Source organism: Vombatus ursinus, unplaced genomic scaffold (assembly GCF_900497805.2).
Source record: "Vombatus ursinus unplaced genomic scaffold, bare-nosed wombat genome assembly UNPS02014909.1, whole genome shotgun sequence".
NCBI classification, from domain to species: Eukaryota; Metazoa; Chordata; class Mammalia; order Diprotodontia; family Vombatidae; genus Vombatus; species Vombatus ursinus.
In genome coordinates this window covers 1311326-1337345 of record NW_020954687.1, presented here as the reverse complement: position 1 = coordinate 1337345, position 26020 = coordinate 1311326, and the positions used below count along the sequence as shown (strand labels likewise).

Here is a 26020-nt window from a genome sequence, read left to right as displayed (position 1 = left end):
AGAGAGAGAATAGAGAGACAGAGAGAGAGGAGAACCTAGGACAGAGCTGAAGAATACAGTCTCACATAAGGGGTGGGACATGGATGATGGTGACAAAGAGCAGTTGGACAGGTAGGAGAACCAGAAAAGGACAGTGTCATGAAATATCCAGGACAGGGGTTCTTAACCTGGGATCCATGAACTCGTTAAAAAGATTTTTTAATAACTGCATTATAATATAATTGGTTTAATTGTTTTTCCTTTGAATTTTACTTCATGCACTTGAAAACACTGAGGGGTCCAAAGCCTTCATAAGATAGCCAACAGGGACCATAACAAAAAAGATTAAGAAGAAAAGTGCACCCCCATTTAGCAACTAAGATATCATTGGTAACTTTAGATAGATTTCTTTTGAGAGTTGAGGTAGGCAGCCATTAGAGAAGTGAGTGGGCGATGAAAAAGTCTAGGCAGTGACCATAGACAAGTTTTTTTTATTTATTTTAATTTATCAATAATCACTTCCATATGCTTTTGAGTTTTAAATTTTTCTCCCCCTTCCTCTCCACCACCCTCCCCAAGACAGCCCACAATCTGATATAGGCTATACGTTTACATTCCTATTAAACATATTTTCACATTAGTGATGTTGTCAGTACAAATTAAAACCAATAGGAGGAACCATCAGAAAGAGGAAACAAAACTCAACAGAAGAGAAAAAAATAGCAATTCAACTTCCATAGTTCTTTCTTTGGATGTGGATAGCATTTTCCATCACGAGGACTCTGGAGATGTCTTAGATCCTTGTATTGCTGGGAAAGGTTAAGTTTATCAATATTAGTCATCTCACAACGTGGCTGTTATTGTGTACAACGTTCTCTTGGTTCTGCTCACTTCACTCAGCATCAGAGCATACAAGTCTTTCCAGGTTTTTCCGAAGTCAGCCTGTTCATCATTTCTTATAGCACAATAGTATTCCATTACATTCACAGCCATTCCCCAATTGATGGGCATCCTCTCAATTTCCAATTCTTTGCCACCACAAAAAGAGCTGCTATGAATATTTTTGTATATGTGGGTCCTTTTCCCGTTTGTGTGATCTCTTTGGGATATAACCCTAGAAGTGCTATTGCTGGGTCAAAGGGTATGCACATTTTTATAGCCCTTTGGGCATAGCTCCAATGTAGACAAATTTTTCTAGGGCTTTGGCTGTGAGAGGAAAAAAAGCAGTAGTCTGATAGCAAGGGAAGGCAATGAAATGCTAGCTGATTGATGTAGAATGCCCAGGTGGGCATGTTTATAAGCTGAAAGGAGCTAGTGGATATGGAGAGAGACTGAAAATTAGGGAGAGAAAGGGGATGATCACAGGACCGATCTGCCAGGGAGACACAGGACACAAGAAGAGGGGTTGGCATTCATTGGCAAGAAGGGCCATTTCATCTTTAGCACCTGGAGCAAAGGGTGGCATGTGATTTTGAAAGGACTTGGAGGATTTGAGAGAAGCTCCACTTTTTTAGGGAAGTATGCGGAAGCCCCAAAGCTTGAGCATGTGAGAGGTTTGGGATTGGAACCCAAAGTCAGGGCGATAGGGAGATGTGAGAAGATTCGAGGGCGTGGGAAGGACAAGGAGTAAAGGAGGAGGGGGGCGTGGGCTGACAGCGGGATGAGAGAGGAGTGGCCTCAGAGAAGTAGCCACGCCCACCAGAGGCGTGGCTTGCGCTCCTCCGGGGACGTGGCTATGGCTGATTCCCGCGGGGGGCGGGGCCAGACAGCAGGCCAGCCGCGCGGGGCGTGGCCTGGGCGGCGGCCCCGCCTCCTGCGTCCTCGCGGCTAGGGGATGCGGCGGCCGGGGTGGGCAGTCGGTTGGAGGCAGCCGGTGGGTCGGTTGGGGCAATGGCGTGCCCCGGGCCTGCGACGGGCTGCGCGGCGCGGCGGCCGCTGCACTCGGCCCGGGCCCCGGACGTGGCCTCGGCCTCCAACTTCCGCGCCTTCGAACTGCTGCACCTGCACCTGACGCTACGGGTGGAGTTCGGGCCCCCGGGCCCGGGTCCCGGCAGCCGCGGCCTCAGCGGCACGGCGGCGCTGGAGCTGCGCTGCCTGGGGCCCGAGGGCGCTTTCGAGCTGCACCTCGACTCGCACCGGTGCCTCGAGGTGACGGCGGCGGCGCTGCGGCGGGAGCGGCCCGGCTCCGGGGAGCCGCTCGAGGAGCCCGTGCCCTTCCATACGCGCCCCTTCGCCCCCTACGGCCAGGCGCTGAGCGTGGCCTTCCCGCAGCCCTGCCGCCCCGGGGAGCGCTTCCAGCTGCTGCTCACCTACCGCGTGGGCGAGGGGCCGGGGGTGAGTGCGGCGGCGGCGGCGTCTCCGGCTCCCCCCTCCCTCCTCCGTCCTCCCTCCTCCGTCCTCCCTCCTCCCTCCTCCGTCCTCCCTCCTCCTCCTCCTCCTCCTCCTCCTCCTCCTTCCTCCTTCCTCCTTCCTCCTTCCTCCTTCCTCCTTCCTCCTTCCTCTTTCCTCTTTTCTCCGGCCGCGCTCCCCTCCCTTTCCTTCCCTCCCCTCCCTGAGCGCCCGCTTCCTGCCTCGGGCCTCCCGGGACCGCCGGGTACCTTCCTCTGCGGCCCGAGCTCCGGCCGCCTCCAGGGCCTGCTTTCCCTCGTAATTCCTGTTTGTCCTCCCTACTGCCCGCTTTGTATAGCTTTGTTTGCTCGTGGTCTCCCGTTAGACTGTAAGCTCCTCGAGGACCGGGGCGGTCTTTTGCCTCTCTGTGTCCCCAGCACTTAGCGCTGTGCCTGGCACGGCGTAGGCACCTAATAAATGCTTATGGTTGATGGGCCGGCCGCTTAACTGCTCAGCGCCAACAGAAGAGTGAGCTTTCATTTGCTCCATGTGCCCTTGTAGTCCATGTAGCCTAGCAAACCCAGGGGCCCAGCGTTGGCCGAAGGGGGCCTGCCTTGTCCTGAGGCCCCAAATGTGATTAAAATTGAAAACCTGGAAAAGGGTGAGCCTACCTTTATGGTAACCTTCCACCCGCCCTCCGCCCCCAGGGAGCCTTCGCTGCCTGGGGAAGATTCAGGGAAAAGACCTTTCGACTCTTCTGGTGGTTCTGCTGTTCCATGACCCTTGAGCTGCGCCAAAGGCCGGCTTGCTATCATTGAGGTGCCTTTGTCTGGTTTTGGTTCCTCCCAAACTTTAGAACTGACTCAAAAGGCAGATCTGCAGTCAACAATGGGATTAGTTGAGCTTTGTGCAAGACCTTAGTGAAAACCACTAGCATATATCCAAACTATGACTTACTACAAGAAAAGAGAGTCTAGTAAGGCTAGGAAAATCACGTTGCGGTGGAGTGGTGAGATATAGATCCCATACATTCAGGAGTGTTCTTGAACTTATCAGCTGTAAGTGGCCTCTAAAGTGAAAGTCATTGTTATTGAATAGCTGTTGTTAAAAGTTTAAGTGAGCTCTGCACTATGCTTTGGGGAGAGAATTGAACAGGCCAGATATGGCCTCCCCAGGGCACTTTTCCAAGCCTTCCACTGCCAACACCCTCAACTTGTCAAAGATGAAGGAAGTGTTAAGTCTTACTCTACTCTTCCCTGATCAAACCACATCTGAAATATTATGGACCATTCTTGACTATACAGTTTAGAAATGATAGAATAGAAAATCTAAGCATAGATTGTTTTATTCATTGTACTGTGCCGTCCAGCCTTATTTCTCTACTGTCCTTGTGAACCCACTTTTCTACTCAGGTTTGTCTCCCTTTTGTTTCCCCTTCTTCGAACCTCTTATATGCCTGATGGTTTCCCTATTTGACTTTACCCTTTCTGCCAATCCTGATCTTTCTCTTTATTCAAGGCTTTTCCCATTGTTCACTACTTCCATAAAGCCTTCCGACTCCTGATCCACCTCTTGTTTTATCTCTCAACTCCACTGTTCTTGGTGTTGAGCTATTTCCCTTACTAGTTACAGATTTCTTAAAATCCAACCTGTTTTTGCTATAGATAAAAGTAGAGTACCTATTAGGTAGTTGATTCTTTTTGGTCGGTGTACATGTGAAAGACATAGAGAATGGAATAAGAAGCATTTAACCAGTGCCTATTATAACAAAATACTTGCATAAAAATGGTGAAGTGCTGATGAATTTTAGGGATGGTGAGTACTTGTCAATCACTAGCTCACAATTGAATTAGGATTCAAAAAAATCTCAACAGGGTAAAAGAGTGGGGCAAAAATTATAAGACTAAAATTCATGTGAAAAAGATCAGTATAAATTAATAGAGTGATAAGGCAGCCAAAAAAGCCGTTGAAATCAGACTAGACTAAGAAAGGAGTAGTGTCTAAAAAGGGTGTTAGCTCTGCTGGTACTGATATAAGCCCTGTTTGACCATCTGGTCAAACGAAGTCTGTAGTACTTTCAGTTTAGGGTGCTCAGTTTTAGGAAAGACGTAGAGGAGGGATAATTAAGATAAGATGGGACTAGAGACCAATTATACCATACAAGGATTAATGGAAAGACTAGAGGTAATTGACCTGGAGAACAGAAGACTTAGTAGAGATCATGATAGTTTTCTTCAAGTATTTGAAAGGCTGTCTTGGGGAAAAGAAATTTGTCTAGCTTGGCTCCAGGAGGCAGATTTCAGCTAGATGAAAGGGAAAAAAAAACTTCATAATGATTAGAACTGTCCAAAAGTGAAATTACATTGTGTTGGGCATATAGTGAGCTTTTCCTCACTGGAGGTCTTTGAGTGAAGTTTCTATGACCACTTAGGGTTGTTGTAGTAATTTAAATATGGGTAGGGGTCCTCTAAGATGCTTCCCAAATGTGAGATTCTGTGATTCTGTAGCCTTTATTTCCAAATATTTTGCTACCAGGCCAAAAATTCTGTGATTCTGTAGCCTTTATTTCCAAATATTTTGCTACCATGCCAAATTTCAGGGTTCCTGCAAACTATGGTGTTGGGTTTTTTTTGTTTGTTTGTTTGTTTTGTTTTGGTAATGATAAAGTCCCAACATTTATAGATTTCTCGGGACTTTCTTAGTGGGAAAGAAAGGGAGGATAAGATTATAAACCAGTGGGTAAGATAAGAAACTAGAATGGAGATTTCTTGAAACACCCTATAGGAATAAGATGAGGAATACATTCCTGAAGGTGAAACAGCCTGTGAAATGGAGGTAATATCTTAATAGATTCCAAAGAAAATTGGAGTGTGAGAGGGAAGTACTTGTGTGTGCTCTCTCTGTTTTTATTATATGACCATAGTTTCCCTCCCAGTGCCATTCCCAAAGAGCCATCCCATATAACAATTTTTTTTTTTAGAAACAGAAGTATAATTGATCAGTGCAGCAAAAGAATCTGAAAATAGCACCCCTACTGAGGCAGCAAGATGGCGCAGTGGATAGAGCACCGGCCCTGGAGTCAGGAGGACCTGAGTTTCAAATCTGACCTCAGACACATAACACTCTGGTCAAGTCACTTAACCCCAGTTGTCTCACCAAAAAAACAAAACAAACAAACAAAAATGCCATCCCTACAAAAGTGTCTTCTAATACCTTTTTTTTCATTCCATGCTTGTTCTTTATAATTTTATAACACCTTTGAATTTTTTATGTGTATGTGTGCCTTGCTCTGTTTACTCATGCTGCATCAGTTCATATAGCTCTTCCTATGCTTCTCTAGTCATCATATTATTCTGTTAATAGCCTCCTTTTGCTATAAGCCCAGTAATGGAACCTCTGGGTCAAAAGGTATGAACAGTTTAATCATTTTATTTGAGCTCCTTGACTGTCTTTTGCCTTGTTTTATATCTCCAGTGCTTAGCACAGTACCTGACACATAGTAGTAGGTGCTTAATAAATGTTTATTGATTGATAATTCTGAATTGCTTTCCAAATGATTGTACCACTGTACCTATCTTCCCACAACTCCTCCAACACTATCACCATCTTTTATCATCTTTGCTAATTTGCTCAGTGTGAGGTGAAGCCTAATTGTTTTGATTTATATTTTTCTTATTATTAATGATTGGGAACAATCTTTTATATGGTTTTTAATTTGTTTGCAGTTCTTTCGAGAACTGTTTGTTCATATCTTTTGACCACTTATCTGTTGAAAAATGGCTGTTGATCATATATATGTATGTATCTGTTAATTGTTTATGTATCTTGGATAACAAACCTTTATTAGATCAATTTGATATGGAGACTTTTTCCCCTATTCAACCACTTCCCTTCTTATTCTAGGTGCAATAATTTTGTCTGCAAAAGCTTTTCAGTTTTATGTAATCAAAGTTATCTACTTTATCTTTTATAATTCTGTTCCATAGCTGTGAGTGGTAGATGATCTATTTCTCATTTTTTATAGTATGATCTTTAATGTTAATATCATATGTCCATTTAAAATATATTGTGAAATATGAGATAAGATATTGGTTTAAGCCTACTTTCTGCCAGATTACTTTCCAGTTTTCCAGCAGTGTTTATCAAATAGGAAGTTACTTTCCAAGTGACTTACATTTTCTGGTTTATTCAACACTGGATTATTGAATTCCATTGTTTCCAATTCTCCTTTTTCTAGTATGTTCCATTGATCTACTTGGGAGGAATGTTCTTAATGTGATCAGACTGATTGACAATTACCTGAAGCTCCCAATGCCAATTAATTTTTTTTTTCTAGCATTCTTCCTACTTGGCCTTCTGGCTACAAAGTGCCCCACGAGAGCTCAGGGAGAGCACAGCCCTCCTAAAATCTGTTTGTTCTCTCAGGTTTGCTGGCTGACTCCAGAGCAGACAGCAGGGAAAAAGAAGCCCTTTGTGTATACCCAGGGTCAGGCCGTCCTCAACAGAGCCTTCTTCCCCTGCTTCGACACTCCTGCAGTGAAAAGCAAGTATTCTGCCCTCGTTGAGGTAAGAGACATCTGTTCTTGGGATTGGAATAATGTGATTTCAGAGCAGTGCAATCATATTTAAACTGATCAGCTCTAATATTGAATGCTTAGTGTAACTTCTGCCCAGTGGGGGGGGGTGTGTGTGTGTGTGTGTGTGTGTGTGTGTGTGTGTGTGTGTGTGTGTGTGTGTATGTGTGTGTGTGTGTGTGTGTGTGTGTGTGTGAGAGGCATCTTTCTAACAGAAAGGCATATGAACCTCACTGCAAGTCTCTGAAATTTATCCCCCAAATCTCACCTCATTCTGGGTTAATTTTGAAATTCTGACCTCTCTGCAGTTAAAACCCAACGTTTATTCTCTTGCCAGGTGCCAGATGGCTTCACAGCAGTAATGAGTGCTACCACATGGGAAAAACAAGGCCCGAATAAGTTCTTCTTCCAAATGTGTCAGCCTATCCCCTCCTATCTGGTAGCTTTAGCTGTTGGAGATCTGGTTTCTGCTGAAGTTGGACCCAGGTAGGTGACTGAGACTTGTAGGCAAGGTTAAACTGACACAGAGAGGTAAATAAGTAAGTATATGACAAATAGACCACATCAAGATAGTTCGTGGAAACAATCTGGGGTCTTCATTTCTCCTTCAGATAAAGCCTCTGGAACTGTGTTCTTCTAGTATTCTTCCTCTAGCTCCACGAATATTTGGATTTGAAAGTATGCTGCCTATGCTTTAAAGTGGGCAAGTGGGTGTCGTACCTTAGTGAGAAGTTTGGGGTAGCAGTTTGGCTCATTAAACCTTTTGCCCTCTGAATCTCCCTCCCTCCCAATTTAGCCATATTTATCTCAAAGTTTTCATAACCCTATCCAATTTTCAATTGTTCTTTACCTGTCCTCTTGCTTGTTGCTTCCAATGGGTGAGGCAGACATCTTTCAGGATTGAACTATTTGATTCTGAGTAGTTTATTAGGAGATGACTGCAATAGCATCCCTTCATTTTGCTTTTTGAAGAGAGGTAAGAGAGAGTAAGGCTTTCTTTCTACTTCCTGCAAAGAAAAAACATTATACATGGACCCAAACCCTCAATACCAAAGGTTTCTCTCCATGGTTAGTTAGATTTGGTAGAATAATATTTGTAAAGTTTCTGTGAGAACAACTGAAGCCAAGAGTCTAGATTTTAATGGTGACATTTTTTCCCATCTCCCTTCTGACTGGAAAGGAGCAAAAGTTAGGTGATAGAACAATGACAGTCTCTTCCTAGCTGTAAATCCTTCCTTATCTCTGACCTTAGCTTTTAGCTTCTGGGAGGATTTTCTTGAGTGGCCTTGGCATTATCAACCTCAAAACTCAATCTGATAAGATGATAAGATGGAAACCTCAGTTTCTAGGATGTAATAGGAAATGATAAATAGGGACTCCATTATAGTCAGCTGCTAATAAACCAATTCAGAATCATAGTAGCTCAGTCTAGAAAAATAGTCTGCCCCACCCATTGGAAGGTCCATCTTTGCAACAGTCGGGAAACCAGGTAATCAAAGAATGAGGAGGTGTGTGTCATTTCAGAGAATTTACACTTATGTTATTTGGAAGGAGCTGTTGATGGGAAATCACTCCCCTTTCTCCCTCCCTCACCTTTCATCAGAACAATCTCTGATTCATTACTTACTTGCTTATGGTTATTTTTATGTGTGTAATAAATGACAACACTAGTCAACCATTACAGAATCCAGTTTGATTAGTGGTGATAGCCCAGCCATTCACATGGGTGTGGAGAATTCTCTTCTTACTGGGCTCGATCATTTGGTTTCATGGCCACAGATATCTCCTATGGATAGTTCAAATGGTACTTTCTGCCAGGTTTTTTCTGGTTGGATATGCCTCTTACCCAAGGAGAGAAACCTCTGACAAAATAGAACATCATGATAATAGTGCTTAGATATTCAATTTGGCTAGATTATCCCAGCTTTTTGTTTGTTTTTTTGTTTTTGGTGAGGCAATTGGGGTTAAGTGACTTGCCTAGGGTCACACAGCTAGTAAGTATCATGTGTCTGAGGTGAGGTCAGATTTGAACCCAGGTCCTTCTGACTCCAGGGCCAGTGCTCTATCCACTGCGCCACCTCTTACCACAACTTTTTGAAGCCTTGTATTGATGGACAGATGTCTTAGGAGTACTTCAATTCCACAAGCATTAAGTATATGTATTTGTTACAAGAGTTTGGGATTTTTTTCTTTTTTTTTTTTTTTTTTTAATGGGGGTTAGTTGAACACGGAACAGGGATAGCCAGAAAAGAAAAGAAAGAAAAAAGAGGATCATTGAGCCATTTTTTTTAATGCACAGAAGAGAACAGAAGGAAGGTGAAAAAAAATCACAAACAAGATAGCTTTGAAAGTTATATGTTGAATTTATTATATATTTTAAAAAAGAAAAACAAGCTTCACATAACAGTGATTTGCAATTTCTTGTACAATTCTATTTTTCCATTTATGGAAAGATGTTTGTGTAAGTGCTCATTTTAGTTGATGTTTGTTAAGACCAGAATTTTTTTTAAAAATACATGTTTTAAAAATTAGTTCGGGGGCAGCTAGGTGGTGCAGTAGATAGAGCACTGGCCCTGGATTCAGGAGGACCTGAGTTCAAATCCAGCCTTGGATACAAAACACTCACTAGCTGTGTGACCCTGGGCAAGTCACTTAACCCCATTGCCTAGCAAAAAAAATTAAAAAAAAATTAGTTCGACAAGCATTTATTAACTGAATATTGTGCAGAAGGCAGTGGAGAAGGCCTGTGGTAGATATGAATAGGTTACAACCTCCCATAAACACTGAGAAACCCAAAGAAAAAGGAAAAAAAAGATGTTATTAAGAAATCTTATGACAGGAAGAGAAGATGGTTTGGTCATATGACAAGAAAAAAGAATGACAGATGGATAGGGTAGCCAAAGTGCTCACTACATCCATGAAATGTCAAGAGAAAGGGAGGAAGGCCCACCCATATTGGGTGGACTCCCTGTGTTGAATTTATGGTAGGACATGGACAAGGGTCCCTGTAGGATGGACAGTCATGGATGAAAAGATCATCTGCATCATCAGAAGGAATTCAATGCTGAGTGAAGTGAGTGGAACCGGGAGTACACAGTAACAGCAGCATTGTGTGATGATCACTGTGATAGACTTAACTCTTCCCAGCAACGCAGTGATCCAAGACAATTTCAAAAGACTCTTGATGGAAAATGCTATCCACATCTAGAGAAAGAACTGATGGAGTCTGAATGCAGATCGAAGCATGCTATTTTCATTTTTTTGGGGTGTGTGTGTGTGTGTGTGTGTGTGTGTGTGTGTGTGTGTGTTTTGTGTGTTTTGTTTGTTTTGTTTTTTTAGGCAATTGGGGTTAAGTGACTTGCCTAGGGTCACACAGTTAGTAAGTGTCAAGTGTTTGGTCTGAGACCGGATTTGAACTCAGGTCCTCCTGACTTTAGGGCTGGTGCTCTATCCACTGCGCCACTTAGCTGCCCCTTTTGTTGTTGTTTTTGTGTGATTTTTTTCCCCTCTTTGTTCTGTTTCTTCTTTTGCAACATGACTGATGTGGAAATATGTTTAACATGATTGCATGTATATAACCTATATCAGATTGCTTGCTATCTTGGGGAGGGAGGAGAGAGAAAAATTTGGAACTCAAAATCTTATAAAAAATGAATGTTGAAAACGTTAAGAAAAAAAAAAAGAAAGGGATTCAGAATTTGAAATCCAAGATCCATTTGGGTGTGCTATGGTCCTGTGCTAGGAGCTAGGGCCACAATGCTGAGCTGAGTTAGGCCAGGGTTAGGAACTGAGATGCAATAAGGAGTACTTTGGCAGGGTAGTAAACTATAAATGCCCACAGTTTTAATGTTGGAAAATTCTGCTTTTTTATTTTTATTTTTTTGAAGAGGTACTTACTTTGTGATGAATCCAAGCATGTGTTTCATTGAAGGCTCAAAGCACTAGGGGCAGGAACAAATGGCCGGCAGCACAATTTTAAGCCTTTCCTTTGCTGCACAAATGTCTTTCCTTTGCCTAGGAAGTGCCTTGTTCAGTCTTTGCTCCAGGTTTTTTCAAACCCTCAGGTAGCTGTAGGCAAACTGAAGTGTTAACAGGATTGCTTTGTGGAACATATGCAAACTAAGCTGGTAATTTGGTAGTCCACAGAATCATTTCTGCTGGTTAACTGTTGGTCTACAACTTAAAGCCCAGGAGTTACTTCTTAAAGCATTGACCTGTCTTAGGGAAAAGGTACCCTAGAGCCCCAAAAATCGTGAAGCCAGAAGTTTTCAGGGCAATATTTGAAAATTAGCTGATGGTGGACCAGGGTTTCTCTACCTTCTTGCTGCCACCATAGAGTTTGGAAAAGGATCACATGAGGTGGTCATGACTGTTCTTCCCTCATCCTGTCAGTTACTTGGTTTTCCTTCTGTCCTTACCCCTCCCTGTCTTCCACCCTTCCTCAATCCAGAATTGCCACCTTGATGGGATAGCTACCATATGCATTAAACCCCTCTCCTAGCCCCATGAGAAAGTCTTGCCAGGCTCTTCTGAATTGGGCCTGGTGGGTTCAGGACCTTGTGGCACTTCTGAGGTTGTTTGGTGCCTTGGTGGCTCTCTTGGGCCCCTACATTGTGCTCTGCTGGCTTCTCTGCCACCCAGCACTGGTAATTTCTCCGGCCATGCTGGTAGCCCGTTCCCCCCTTGCTGTCACTGACGAGGCTGTCTAGCAGATTGGTCCACACCTGAATTGTAGCCCTGATTCTTTGCAGGGCCTCCAGATGAGGCTGTCTTGGCAGCTGGCTTGTCTGTTCTTCTCTCATTAGGAGTTGCGTGTGGGCTGAGCCCTGCTTGATCGAAGCTGCCAAGGAAGAGTACAACGGTGTGATAGAAGAATTTCTGGCAACAGGAGAAAAACTTTTTGGACCTTATGTTTGGGGAAGGTGCAGTGTCACATTGGCTCTAACGTCTTTGTTTCAAGCTGAGTTCTCGTTACCCTCTATCCGTACTCTCCATCAACGTTCTTGTTGCTTCTCTTCATTCTCTCCTGTCTCATGCCCTGACCCCAGATCTTGGCTTGTCTTCCCTCCCCACCTAAAGAAAGTGCCATAGTCAGTCCACACTCCCATTTTTTTCCTCTGGTATCTTCAGAATTCAACCCCTGTTAGAGGGTTCATTGATTTGACCTTAAAAACCCCAAGTCTGCCTGAAAGAGAAGTGTTATTGTTTCCAAAAATATCGACATCCTGCCTTTAAAGTTGGAAGGGAACTGAAGGGCTAGTTTCCCCATCTGAGATGAATGCAAGGTCCAGCAAAGGAAAAGGTGAGGACTTTTCTAAGGATAAGTTCAAGGCCTTCACATCTGGGAGAAGAACCCAAGCTTTCTAGCCTCAGTCCTTGTTCTGTGTTCATTTGCTCACACTCTGTCTGTTCAAGGGCTAGGTCACATAGTGTTGGGAAGCATATAACAAATTTTCCTCAGCAAAATGAAACACAGCTTGTTCTTAGGGAGCCAAGACTTCTCTGTAACCTCTCTTTTCTTTTCACAGATATGACTTGCTCTTCATGCCACCATCTTTCCCCTTTGGGGGCATGGAGAACCCCTGTCTGACTTTTGTCACTCCATGTCTGTTGGCTGGGGACCGTTCCTTGGCAGATGTTATCATCCATGAGATCTCTCACAGCTGGTTTGGAAATCTGGTCACCAATGCCAACTGGGGCGAGTTCTGGCTGAATGAGGGTTTCACTATGTTTGCCCAGAGGAGAATCTCCACTATCCTCTTTGGTGAGCCAGCCTTCCTAGTGCCCTGTTACTTCAGCCTTTGAGACCAAATCAAGTGTGATTTTTTTTTGTAAAATTCTACTCACAGACACTTACTAAATGCCTACTATGTACAAGACATTGTGCTAGGGAAATAGAGAAAACAAGGCAGTACATCCCCTTAAGAAGTTTATAATCTGTTTGGGGACAAAGGATATTAACATGTACACAACTAGATAGAATATGAGGTAGAAAGTGATAGGGACACAATGAGGGAGTTCTAGACAGATTACTTTAAGAAAATTTGAGGGACAAATCTCATTAAGCCTGGGGGAATTAAGGAAGGCTTCCTGGAAAAGGAGGCATCAGACCTGGGCTAGAGAAGAATTTTCCCTATTTAGTAACAATCTCCTCCCTGGGACCTTGTATATTTCTAACTCAGAGTCATCTAATATGTGTTACCATTCCCCTTCTAGGCTATAATCTCTGTGAGGGTAAGGGACTATGTCTTAGCTAAGCCCCTGACTGTTAGTAAATATATGCCAGGCACTGTGCTGGGCACTGGGGATACAAAATGAGTAGAGCCAGGACCAAGGGTCACCATGATAGATAGCTCTCTAAGACATCATAACGGATACTTTTTAATGTGACTTTCTATAAATGTGTGTCCATCAAGTTCACACTAGTGCCTTCTGTGTACCAGACACTGAGCTAGAACTACCAAAAATGAAACAATCCCTATTTACAAGGAGCATACATTCTAATGGAGAAGACAAGGATGTGTAAAAACATAGCATAAATGTAAAGGTACTCAATATAAACATTTATTTTGTATTCTTTAGATCAGTTCAGTTAGCGTAGGGCCATTGGTATTTTATAAGTCTAGTTATGTATGTTACAGGTTAACTGAAGGCTCAAAGCTGTAAACCGAGAGACAGTTTCCAAACATTGCTTATCAGTTATCCAGTGAGTATTTACAACGTGCCAAGCACTGCGCAGAATGCTGGGGACACAAATAAAAATCAGTAAATGGTCCCAGTTCTCAAGGAGCTTGCAATCTAAGGAGGAAGACAGTAGGTATACATAAGAGATTTACAGAGTAAGTGGAAGATCCCCTTAGAGGTGAAGGCATGAGCGATTTGGGCACAGGGGCTCAGAAAGGCCTGCAGAAGGTGCCTTCTGAGCAATCTTGAGGTCATCAGGGATTCCACAAAGCAGAATGGATGAAGCGGAGCAGCCAGCAAAAACTGGAGTGCCCTGGGTGGAATGGCAAGTAGGCCAGTGTGGCTGCCCTGTAGAATGAAGGGATGGCTAAGAAGACCAAGTATACAGGGAAGGTCTGGGTTGTGCAGGCCTTCGAATGCCCGAAAGAGGGATTTGTGTTTGATCCTAAAAGTAAGAGGGAGTCCCTGAAGTTTACTGAGCTGAGGGGAGGGGGCATGGAGGTCGCAGGGTCACAGCTCTGTATAAAGGATGGATTAGAATTAGTGGAGACCTGAGACCAGATGACCAGTTAGGAGGATGTGAACTAGAATGGTGGGTATGTGAATGAAGAAAATGAGGGGTAGACTTGTTGAGTTGGAGGTGCCTGTGGGACGTTTGGAATGTCTGTCTAGTTGGTGATGAGAACTGGCGCTTATGATGGAGACTAGGGCTGGATAGATAAAGCTGATAGTCATCTGCATAGTGATGATAATTGAAATCTGTTGGAGCTGTAAAGTATGTAGAGAGAGATGACCCACTGTAGAGTTTTGGGGGACGCTACAGTTAATGGGCGTAATTTGGATAAAGTTCTAGCAAAGGACACTGAGAAGTGGTCAGAGAGAGAGCGAGCAGTGTCAGGAAAACAGGCGAGGGGGGGAGGGTGGTCAGCAATGTCACCGGCTGCAGAATGGTCAAGGAAAATGAGGACAGAAGATCCCATTAGACTTGGGAATTAAGAAATCACTGGTAACTTTCTAAGGGTGAGGGAAACACGAGTGTGTTTGTAGACAGCATAGAAGGAACTAGTGGATAGGGCAGAGGTGGAGACCACTGAGGCTTAGAGAGTGGGCACTGTAGTGAGGGTGAGAGCAGTCTATTGGAGACGCCTGGAGGGGATGGTACCAAGGTGCATGTAGAGTGGCTGGCCTTGGCAAAGACAGGCCGTTTCGTCACCATAAACTGAAAGGAAAGTTGGGAAGAGTGGGGAGGAGATAATGTCAGAGGAATCAGAGGTGATGGAATTCTTGGAAAGTGGCCTCAGTGTTTTAGGGAAAGTATGAAGTAAGATTCTCAAGAGTAAGGAAAGGGGTTGCTGTGGGAGTCTTGAGGAGAGATGGGAAAGTTTGGAATGGCTGCTGTTGTGAGTGAAGTAGAGATTGCTTTGCAGTTGTGAGGTCAAATAACATAAATTTGCCCTGGACCTTGTCAGCACACTTGCGTGAATTCCTCCAACTCCCTTATCAGTGTAGGAGAAGGCACAAAGGAAGTGAATGATGGGAGAAATCCAGGGTTGGGGTTTGGCAAGGTGTGATTAGAGATAGAACAAAGGGTCAAGGGATTTGAAGGTAGAGGATAGTGTAACATTAACACTAGTTCCAAGGAGTTACTATTGGGAAGGGAGGCAGGTATAGCCAGACCTTTATTTCCATTCTGCCTGGGCAGTACTTAATCCAAATTCTTTCAGACTCTCTGATAGCTGGAACACAATTGATGCGCTCTTGAGTTGCTTTCTGAATTAGATCTTGACTGGGCTGGTGACATAGTATTTCCTAAAATAATTTGTAATGATTTGGCACTTGAACCCCAGGACTTCTATCAAAGAATCTCGGAATTGGAAGGGCCCTTAGAGACCATTGAGTTCAACTGAAACCTGAAAAGTAATCACTACTATAACTGACAAGTGGTCAGCAATTTGACCATTAAGCTCACTGGGAAAAAAAGTACCCTTCTTCCTCCAGAAGCTGGCTATCACATGCTAGCGTTTTTCAGGGGAGCATTTGTGGCTTAGGTGAACCAGTGAGCCCTTAACCAGTATTCCTTGGAATCCTTAGGCCATGTAATCCTAGAATGTATAGAGCCAGCTAATTTCATGAGCGGGTCATAAGAACAACATTTTTAAAACCTGAAGGAAGAACCACAGATCCTTAGGGAGAAATTTTAGGGTGGTAGATTCTCAGGGTGCCAAAAATGGACAAGTGAGAATCCCTTAAATTTCTGCCTATGAACATACAGAAGAGTATCCCTTTAAAAATAAGAATACTTTGTCAAGAGAAAAGTCTGAGAGTGGAGTCAGTGTGACCCAACCTTGAGGTCCAGGGAAGCACAGGGAGGTTGTGCCTTTGCCTGCAGGCCTGAGGAGATGGACAGCTGGCCACCGCCCTGCTCACAGATAACCACAAGAGGGCTGCAGAGCCTCTTTTGGTACTGAGCAGCCCAACATGTCAGCAATTTTATTTTTTCTCCAGGTCCTGCTTACACTTGCCTAGAAGCTGCCACGGGGAGGGCCCTCCTTCGGCAGCACATGGACACCACTGGAGAGGACCACCCGCTGAACAAACTGCGCGTGAAGATTGAGCCAGGTCAGAGAGAGGGCGCCTCTGTGTCACGCCTTGGGGACCTCAGCCATTTCAACCGGATGAATGGGTGAAAGTAGAAGCATTCATTAAGCACTTAATGTATGCTCAACATTCTACAAAGTGCTGTGGGTATAAAACCAAAAGTAAAGAAAGTCTTGCCCTGCAGGGCCTTTGTTTTAATAGCGATATCACAAAGGGGCTGGCCAGAGAGGAGCGCTCTGTTCTGGGAAATTACTAGACAAATGTGAGCAGACCATAGGGGAGGTGATTGTTCCAGGAACAGTGGCAGAGTTGATTTGAACGTGGTTCCAGAGCTGGAGTGACGACAAGGCTGTGGAGAAGAGGTCTGGGGAGTTAGAAAGAAAGTGAAACCTTCCTGAAATAGTGAGCCAGGAGAAGAGTCACACCCAGGGCAGATAGCACTTGGTTCTGACTCGTTCTGAAAGATCCACTGGAAGGAGACATTCTGCAAGCTTGGCATAATACTACTTAAAATTAGGAAATGAGTCCTGCTTTCAAAGTAAATCCAAATCTTTTTTGCTATAGTTGAAGTCCAAATTTTTTTTGGTCATGTCCGAGGAGTTGGATGAAATCTCATCATAGCCTAGAATAGACTTAAAGATAAGTTGTCCTTATATAAATTGGTTGGATAGGGGATTGATCAGAATCTCAGAGAGATTATCTGTCCTTTTCCACTTTCCTAGTGTTAGTAAAACTCTTTTTCTCGTCTCTAGCAGATAATTTTATAGGGTATGAGGAAACCTGCCAGTTTCTGTGAAAGCTATGTTCTTTGTCCTTTTCCTTAGGGTTACCTATGCTTAATGATCCTTTAAGAATTCCTTTGAAGCTGGGGTCCTGAAACCATTTTTGTGACATAGGTCCCTTTTCAGAATAGCTTTTAAAGCATAAAATAATATACAGAAGATTATTACAAAGTCATCTTGAAATTAAATTAGAAGAATGGGTTGTGTTTTGGTTTTTTTTTTTTTAGGTTCGTGGACACCGGCTTCAGAACCTTTCTTTAAATGAATTGGGATGGGCTGAAGTAGATTGTCTGGGGGAATCTCTTGTTCATTCCCTGTAGGAGAAACTGTATTTTAATCTGCCTGGTTTGGAGAACAGAGCATAAGGTTTAGGGGGTTATGGTTATGAAAATTCAAGCCTTGGGTACGCTCTCTTTTGCCAGGTGTTGATCCTGATGATACCTACAATGAAACCCCATACGAGAAAGGGTTCTGCTTTGTCTCTTACCTGGCCCACCTGGTGGGAGATCAGGACAAGTTTGACAACTTCCTTAAGGTATGGTTAACCCCTAATGGAGAAGAGAAGAAAGAGGAGCATGTAGATGGGACAGCAGTAAAGGAGGAGTCAGAGATGTGAGAAGATGGATTGGGGTGGGCACATATCTGGTGACCACTCCCTAGGGTGATCCAGTGATGCTAACTGACTAAACATTTCCCTTGTTACAGGCCTATGTCAATGAATTTAAATTCCAGAGCATCTTGGCTGATGATTTTCTGGAATTCTACTTGGAATATTTCCCTGAACTGAAGAAGAAGAGAGTGGATTCTATATCAGGTAAGGCCCTGGTCCATAGATCCTTGGGGGAACCAAGACAAGGAAAGAGAATTATTGACTGTTTTGATTTGGGAAAACCAGGAAAAAGTACTTGAGAACAAGTTACCTAGCAAGTGGCACTTGAGAGAATAAAACCCCAGGGCTTCACGTGGGCCCCAACGGCCTCCCTTGATTCCATTTTGGGCTGTGCCCCGTGGTTCGTTCACATTTCTTTTGTCCTGGTCTCTCACTCTCTTCCTTTCCAGCACCTGGGCACATGTGAACAGGACCTTGACTCTGATGCGCATGCTAAGGCTCAAGTAACTGTGTCCCTAACAATAGTTCTGACCCTTGAAGTGGAAAGGAAATAGGCTCATAAAACAGCTTCTGAGCAAAAGGACATCCCAGTATCTCCAGTGACTCACCTTGACATTGTCTCCACCTTAAGAGGAGAGAATGGAGGCTGTGCCATCATGATTGAGATTCCTGGCTCTTAAAAATGTGTCCCCATCTGGTGCTGGGAAGTGGTATCGAATGCTCCTCCAAAACAAAGTCCTCTGACTACAGAGGGCACATTGAGATCTGATCTAAGACTGCATGAAGGAGTGGAGGAGGGCTGGGTAGTTGGCATGTCATCTGCTGTCCCTCTAGAAGAGTTGATGAAGTGAAAGTTTGGGATAGACTAAAGCTTGAGGCCAGAGTGAGGGGGTGGCTAGGGAAAGCCTGCTCTAGGCACAACTGGAGGTTGGAGGTTTAAAGGGAATGACTGGGACCCTTACCAATACCTCCTCTTGTCTCCGCCATACAGGCTTTGAATTTGATAGGTGGCTGAACACACCAGGATGGCCCCCTTACCTACCTGACCTCTCCCCCGGTGACTCACTTATGAAGCCTGCTGAGGAGCTGGCCCAGCTTTGGGCTGCTGAGAAGCTAGACCCAGGAGCTATTGCTGCTGTGGATATCTCTGTCTGGAAGACCTACCAGCTGGTCTACTTCCTGGATAAGATCCTACAGAAATCCCCTCTACCTCCTGGTAAGTCCCAGGAAAATGGGCTGTTTAGTCACCTTAGGGATTCCATAGTTCAGAGTTCTATGCTTGCTAATTTGGAGAGAATTGGAGAAAGAAGAGATGATCAATTCATGACACTTGGCAAACAGACACAACCACTTGCAAAGAACCAAAACCATAAAACATTACCATTATACAAAGGTATAAATGTTAAGGTTGAGTGCAAGTGGTATAAAACAGAGGTTGTATAGAAGTGGGTTTTTGGTTTGTTTTTGTTTTTCTTTTAAAGCTATTTTGAAGTAAAGAGAGATATAAACTATGAGGTCACATGAGTAACTTTTGCACAGACTTTGAATTTGACAGGTGGAGAGAGTGGCAAGGTGAGTAACAAAGTCAACTTAGTTGTAGCAGATAACTTGATTAACTTACTTGGAGTTCAGATGTAGCAGAATTTGGTGGAGGACCCTAGCCTATAAAGGTCAGGCTAGAGTATTTGAGTGTGACCCAGCTGCCTAAGTCAGTCCAGGGTCTTTACCAAAAGGGATCACAGCCATCTGAAATTCTGAGTAGATCTGTCAGATCCCAGGCTTCAAGGCTCAAGATCAAGATCTGTGCTCCTGATGATTTAGAGATTAGGGACTAAGTTTTTGTTCCAGATTGTGCCTCATTTTCCATCATCTTGGAAAGACGCTACAGCTTGGGTACCAAGTAGGAGTTCAGTCTGGCTTGGGGACCAGAGTGCCAGTTATTTACCACCCCAGATGCCCAAATGGATAGCTCCCTTGCTTTTGGAGTGACAAGCCTTGGAAGCTGGTGCTGATGCCCCTACACTGATACTACACTTCATTAAAGGACCCTAACAGTTAGGGTTCCCAAGTCAACTGGTTCTTTTTCCATCTACAAGTTTCTGGTACCCGTTTCCATGTGTCTCAAAGTTGCTGTTGGCTAGTCCTTTCCTTTTCCAAATCTTCCCTGTATTTTCTTACCCTTATCAACTTCGGCTCTACCCCTCTTCAGTCAACATGCTCCTCTGCCATTCTGTTTGAGTGTGCCCCGTGGAGTCCCCAGTGTTAACGAACTCCCCTTCATCCTAGAATAATTCTTCCCAATTTCTACATCATCCCTCCTTGTCTCTTTCTTTGGCTTCTGTCAGTATGGTCTTTCTCACATGCCATAACCCATTGGTCCAGAAATGGGAATGATTCCAGGCTTTTGCTACCATCATTGAAACACTCCTTGACCTGAGGTTCATTCCATCTATGTCACCTAGTTTAGGTCTTTCTTTGTAGTGCTAGGTCAGTCTTCTTTCTCAGAGAGTTCAGTACTTGGCTCCCAGTGTTATTCCCAACCCTTGCCTCCATACTAGAAACTCATTATATATGTTAGCATCCCTTTTGAATACCCTATAATCTCCCAGGATATCAGCTTCCTCAACTCCTATGCCCTATATTTTCACTTCAGTCCACAGAGATGGGCACATCTTAATTCTTCCTATCACTTATCTTACCATTACTACTACCTCTGTGATTTTGGACTTTGAAATTCCTTTCTTTCATTTTAATTTCCTATTCCATCTCCTACTCTCTGCCTCATTCTTCTTAAATTTTATCTTCACTCTTACCAGGGCTTCTATTCCTTATACCTCTTGTTGTCCCAATGTATTATCCCTGCCTTAGTTTTACTTTCTTCCCTCACCATCTTAACTAAACTATATGGTTGACCAGTCGAACTGTCCATTAAATTCTGTTTTTTAATACCTTCCGCCCTTTGTCTTGTCACTCATACATTAACCAAATATCAGCCCTGGGTTATCCCCCACCATCCACTTTTCATATTCCTCTTTGAATACTGGTGAACTCATCTGGATAAAGTCACACAGCTGTGTGACTAGGTCCACTAGAGATTTTTGTTGCCAAATCTCAAATGGATTCTAACTGCTGCACAGTAACCCTTTTATTCTCTAATTAATTCTCTATTATACTACTGACAGTGGTTGTTCCAAATCTCTTCTTTCCTATGCTCTCTCTATCTTTTTTTGGGGGGAGAGGGGTGAGGGAGTCGGGGTTAAGTGACTTGTCCAGGGTCACACAGCTAGTAAGTGTCAAGTATCTGAGGTTGGATTTGAACTCAGGCCCTCCTGACTCCAAGGCCGGAGCTCTATCCACTGTGCCACCTAGCTGCCCCATCCTATTTTCTCTCAGCAGAAAATATCACCTACTTTTAAAATAGTAGCCATTTGCCATGAGCTCCTTTATCTTCCCTGTTCTATATCTAAGTTTCACCTCCTTTGTTCTAGTCTCTGGCAAAGAGATTTAACCCCCATACTTATGTCCTTGATCCCATTCTTTTCTATCCCCTCTGAGAGCTTGTCGCCTTGATCATTTACTCTCATCTTTGATCTGTATTTTGTCATTTAGTTCCTTCTTGCTATCTACAAACACATACAGGTCTTCCTATCCTTAAAAAAACCTTGATTCCACCATGCCCTCGGGGTGGACTGTATCTCTTATTTTCACAGCCAAATTCCTTGGAAAAGTCTTTTTGTTGCCTTCTTTTCTTCACCTCCCACTCTCTTCTCTAGACTTTCCAACGTGGTATCTTACCAGCTACTAAATCTAATAGCCTCTTCTCAGTACTCCTTCTACTTGATCTTTTCATATGGTAGATCACTGGCTCTTCTGTGTACTCTTTTTTTTCCCTTGACACTGTATTCTTGATTCTGTTTTCTACCTATCTGACCACTCCTTTTCAGTTTCCTTTCCTGAGTCAACATTCATCTCCCAATCCAGTAAGCCTAGGTATCCCCCTAGGTTCAGAACTGAGGCATTTTCTCTACATGTACTTTACCAATGAGCTTATAAGATCTCATGGATTTAACAGTCATGTCTCTGCAGATCTATGGTATTTGATCTCCTTGATCTCTTTCCTGAACTCCAGTCTTACATCACCAGCTTCTTGCTACACATTTCTACCAGGATGTCCCATTGGTATCTCTCAGACTTATTGTGGCCAAAGCATTTCATCATCTTTCCCCACTAACCCTACCCTTCCACCTTTCAGGTACTTCTTTTGAGATCACCACCATCCTTAGTCATCCATTTCTTCAACCTTGACTTCATCTTTGACCCTTCCCTCTCCTTCACCTTCTCCTCCCCTCCTCCACTCACCCATATACAATTGCCAGTCTCTGCCTTTATATCTTCAGCATCCATCCTCTTTGTTCTATTTAAATGGATACTACCCTTATTATTCAGGTCCTTGTCAACTCCTTGACAGCACTATTTCATTAACCTATTAATAATTCTTGTTTCCACTCTTTCACTTTTCTTATCCATCCTTACAGTTTCAGAACTAATATTCCCAAGATAAGAATCTGATCATTTCATTCCACTGTACAAAAAGCTTGAGTATTGTCTCTAGAATAAAGTACATACTTTCTTACCTTAGCATTTAGGTCTTCCACAATCTGGCTCCATCTTCCTTCCCAGACTCATTACATATGATTCCCCTTCATATACTCCACAGTCCCATCTCCCACATCTGCTATTGCACGAACTGTCCTCCATGAATGGATGACTGAAATAGAATATATTGAGTTCTTACTACATTCAAAGTACTTTCTTAAGAGGATTCAAATAGAAAAATATGATGGACCCTGCTCTTAGGGGATTCACATTCTATTAAAGGGAAACAGTGGTTTCAGGATCAAGTCAAATGGAAAGACCCCCTGGTTCTTCAAGTACAACAAGAAAGTAGAGAATAATGGTTCTTCTTTAATGTCATTTCCATTAATTAAATCATGTTGGTTTCTAATGTTGAATATTTGATGGTGTCAGGGATTTTGGTGGCAAGAATTCTTTTCTAGGGCTTTAACAGTAGCTGCCAAGAAGATGGGAAGCTCAGTCTCCTGCCCTTTCCCCCCACCCCCACCCCCACCCCCACCCCCTTCCTTTCCTGTAGCTACAAGGGACAAGCTGAGGTTGCAAGGTTCTTGGGCTTAGAACCATGGACTTTCTCTACCAGTAGCTAAGGTGAGGTGGTGGGTAAGGCTATTTGACCAACCTGGCACATGTCACTTCCTGTCTTTTCTCATCTCTGCCTCTTGGAATCCTTAGCCTCTGAATAACTCAGTTCAGTTGTCTGCTCAAAGCTATTTTTAGTCCCTGAGTTGTTAGTTCTCTTTGCTTCCTCAAATTTATCTTGTTTTTATTTGTCTCTGCAAATATTGTATCCTCCTCACCCCCAGCTGAATAGAAGATAAGCTTATTAATGGCAGGGTGTTTTTCATTTTCACTTTTGTATCTCCACCTGACATAGTGCCTTTCAATAAAATTGAGTATGAGAGACAAAAAGAAGGTATTGCCTTTGATTAAGGGATATGCATAATCAAGTGACTCATTCAGTCCATCTCAAGCTACTTTTCTTAGAAGGCCTGAGATTAGCTCCAGGATAATTTTGGAGAAATTTCTTTGCAGTTTTGCAGAGCTTATATTTTATGGTTGAGTGACTGACAACTCTCACATCCCCTATCTTCTTTCTAGGGAATGTGAAAGAAATGGGAGAGACATACCCCAAGATTTCCAATGCCCGAAATGCAGAGCTGCGCTTACGCTGGAGCCAAATTGTCATCAAAAATGATTACCAGGCAGATTTCAAGAAAGTACAGGAGTTCCTGCAGAGTCAGGTGAGTGAGTCCCCAGGTCTCCTCCTTTCAGTGGCCTCCTTGATCCTGTAGTTTGCCTTAAAGTGGAGGGTTAGAACCCTATCAGTTTGAATTGGACTAGGTCTGTAGTCTTCCTTTGAAAAAAGTTGCCCTGGAGGGCACTGCTTATTAACAGGATTTACTATTAAGTAATAATAGCTATTATTAAATAAAACTTGGGAAGTTCCTGTAAGAGAAAGAAGGGAGTTTGTGGCTTCCTATAGTTTCTTATAAATCACTTGGTAAAGACTAGGGGGAAAAAATGGTCAGGGTTTACTGAACACTGTGAAGTACAGATTATGGGCTGCCCACAGGGAAAACTCCACAGAAAAGAGTGCTGAAGACCAAAAGATACCAGTTGAAGTTCTAGGTCCCACTCCCCAGGGAAACACTGTGGCTGGAGGTCATCTAAGACTAGGGACAGGATCGTCCTTGGAGGACAACTCCAGGGGATGAAAGCTCAGGGGCTCTGAGAGTAACAGTCTTCAGATTCCAGAGGGAAGAGGGTTTGGCAGAAGACAGCAGTCCGATCTAGCCAGGGAGCTGGACATGCGTGAATGTAGGGGGATGGACTCATTGACTTTTTAAGGTTTCTTCAAAATGTAGCATTTTATTAAATTGTGTTTTAGTTACCCCCTGTATTTAGGACAAATGAAGGGTATGCTTTGCCTTGTAAATATTTTCCTGCTTTATTAAAACCAGACATTAAAGAGAATCAACTTGATTTCATGGAGTCTTAAATATCTGACTACCAGTTCAATAGATAACTCTCTGAAGTGGAGTTCTGTTGTATCCACACCCTCCTTCCCCACCTCATTTGTGTTTTCTTGTTAATGATCTAACTTGGATTGGGTAGAGTCATAGAGAATGCTAGAATTAGAGTACCTGTCTACCAGCAATCCACATGATAGTTCTCTCCTCTTTCTAATCCTCTTATTCCTTACATATTGTACATTTGTCTCTTGGGACAGGACACAAGGCTGGAGGGCATCAGAAAGTACAGGAAGGGAGGGTTAGAGGAGTAAGAGGTATATGGTATCTGACTACTTGGGTCATGTTTTTGCTCACTACAGGGAAAACAGAAGTATACCCTCCCGCTGTACCATGCTATGATGAGTGGCAGTGAGGAGGCCCGCTCCCTGGCCAAAGAGACATTTTCTATCACCGCCCCCCAGCTCCACAGCAATGTTGTCAATTATGTCCAGCAGATCATGGAATCGAAGAAGAATTAGAGCCCCAAGCTGGGGCCCTTACCTCCTATAGGTGTCATGGACCTTCAGAAGAGCGGTCTTTCTCTACCTTCCATTTCCCCAAGCAGCTGACATTTCATATTTCAGGACTCTGCTCTGCATGAAGACCTTCCCTGAACACTGAATTCTGAACCAGGAACTCTCCCCGGTTTTCAGCGGGTCAGTAGACCCTTGGCATTGGCTAGGGGAGAACACATGTCCATTCTACCTTCATTTGGCATAGGAAGAAGGAAGAGAGTTGTTGCTGACTCTTCAGGTGCTGGGCAAAGGGCTGGCAGCTTGATTATTTTTCAGGTTCAATATTTTAAATAAAATTTTTGGATGAAAAATATAGAAGCTGCTGTTTGGACAGGGGAGAGTGTGTTACTCCAAACTTGGTATTATGAGGAGACATAGGGAAGCTCATACATGCATATGAAAAAGATGTAAGACAGAGATGAAGCATGCAGACAACAGACATTCTCCCATTTGATCCTCACAATAACCTTTGGAAAGTAGATGCTCTGATAACTCCATTTTAGTCTTGAAGAAACTGAGGCAGACAGATTACATGACTTTCCCAGGGTAAACAGCTATTAAGTGTCTGCAGATAGATTTAAATTCAGGTCTTCCTGACTCTAGGCCCAGAGCTCTGTCTACTGCAGCACCCAGCTGTGGCTTAATGAATTGCTAGAATGAGGCATAGTCTCATTCTATTCATCTTGGCCCCACGTTCCATTTGCGGGGTGTTTAATGACCACAGTGAGCTACTGGGGCTTGGGACTTAACGGAAAATCTCCCCCAAGTTACTCGGGCTCCTACTTTGGTAATAAATGGGGTTCAGGTAGTAGGGGTTGGAATATTCAGTTAAACATTCAGTGTCTTCTAAGGTGCTCTATTGGAACTTGGGCATGCAAAGTCCCTCCTCAGAGGGCTTACACTTACCAGTAGGGAATTAAGACAGGTAAGTTGGGTAGGTGAAGTGTGATGCTGGAAAAGGAAAGCCCTAGACCAGCCATTGGTAGTGGTTCCTCACATTTTTGGTGTGATGGGACCCCTGTGGCAGTCTGGGGAAGTCTCTGGACCTTTTTTTGGAATAATGTTTTTAAATGCATGAAGGAAACTACGTAGGATTACAAAGGAAACCAATTATATTGAAGTACAGTTATCAAAATATTAAAAGCAAGTTCAGGGACCCCAGGTTAAGAATTGGAAGACAGTGCTTGAGCTGTATCTTGAAGGAAGAGAGATTCTCTGAGGAGGGTGGGAGTATGTTCTTTTTTTTTAATTTATTTTGATTTATCAACAATCACTTCCTTATGCTTTTGAGTTTAAAATTTTT

The 26020-nt window shown here is 43.4% G+C and overlaps 1 protein-coding gene across 1 annotated transcript; it reads left to right on the top strand.

The window, feature by feature from the left end:
- Nucleotides 1-1624: 1624 nt before the first annotated feature.
- RNPEP (arginyl aminopeptidase) lies at nucleotides 1625-25032 on the top strand. Its single transcript, XM_027843445.1, is given in 12 exon segments — nucleotides 1625-1820; nucleotides 1823-2313; nucleotides 6733-6873; nucleotides 7219-7367; nucleotides 11687-11803; nucleotides 12410-12645; nucleotides 16071-16184; nucleotides 17368-17480; nucleotides 17651-17759; nucleotides 18547-18771; nucleotides 23289-23431; nucleotides 24523-25032. Coding segments are annotated over 12 exon segments (2178 nt in total). The 5' UTR covers nucleotides 1625-1639; the 3' UTR covers nucleotides 24682-25032.
- The last annotated feature ends 988 nt before the right edge of the window (nucleotides 25033-26020 follow it).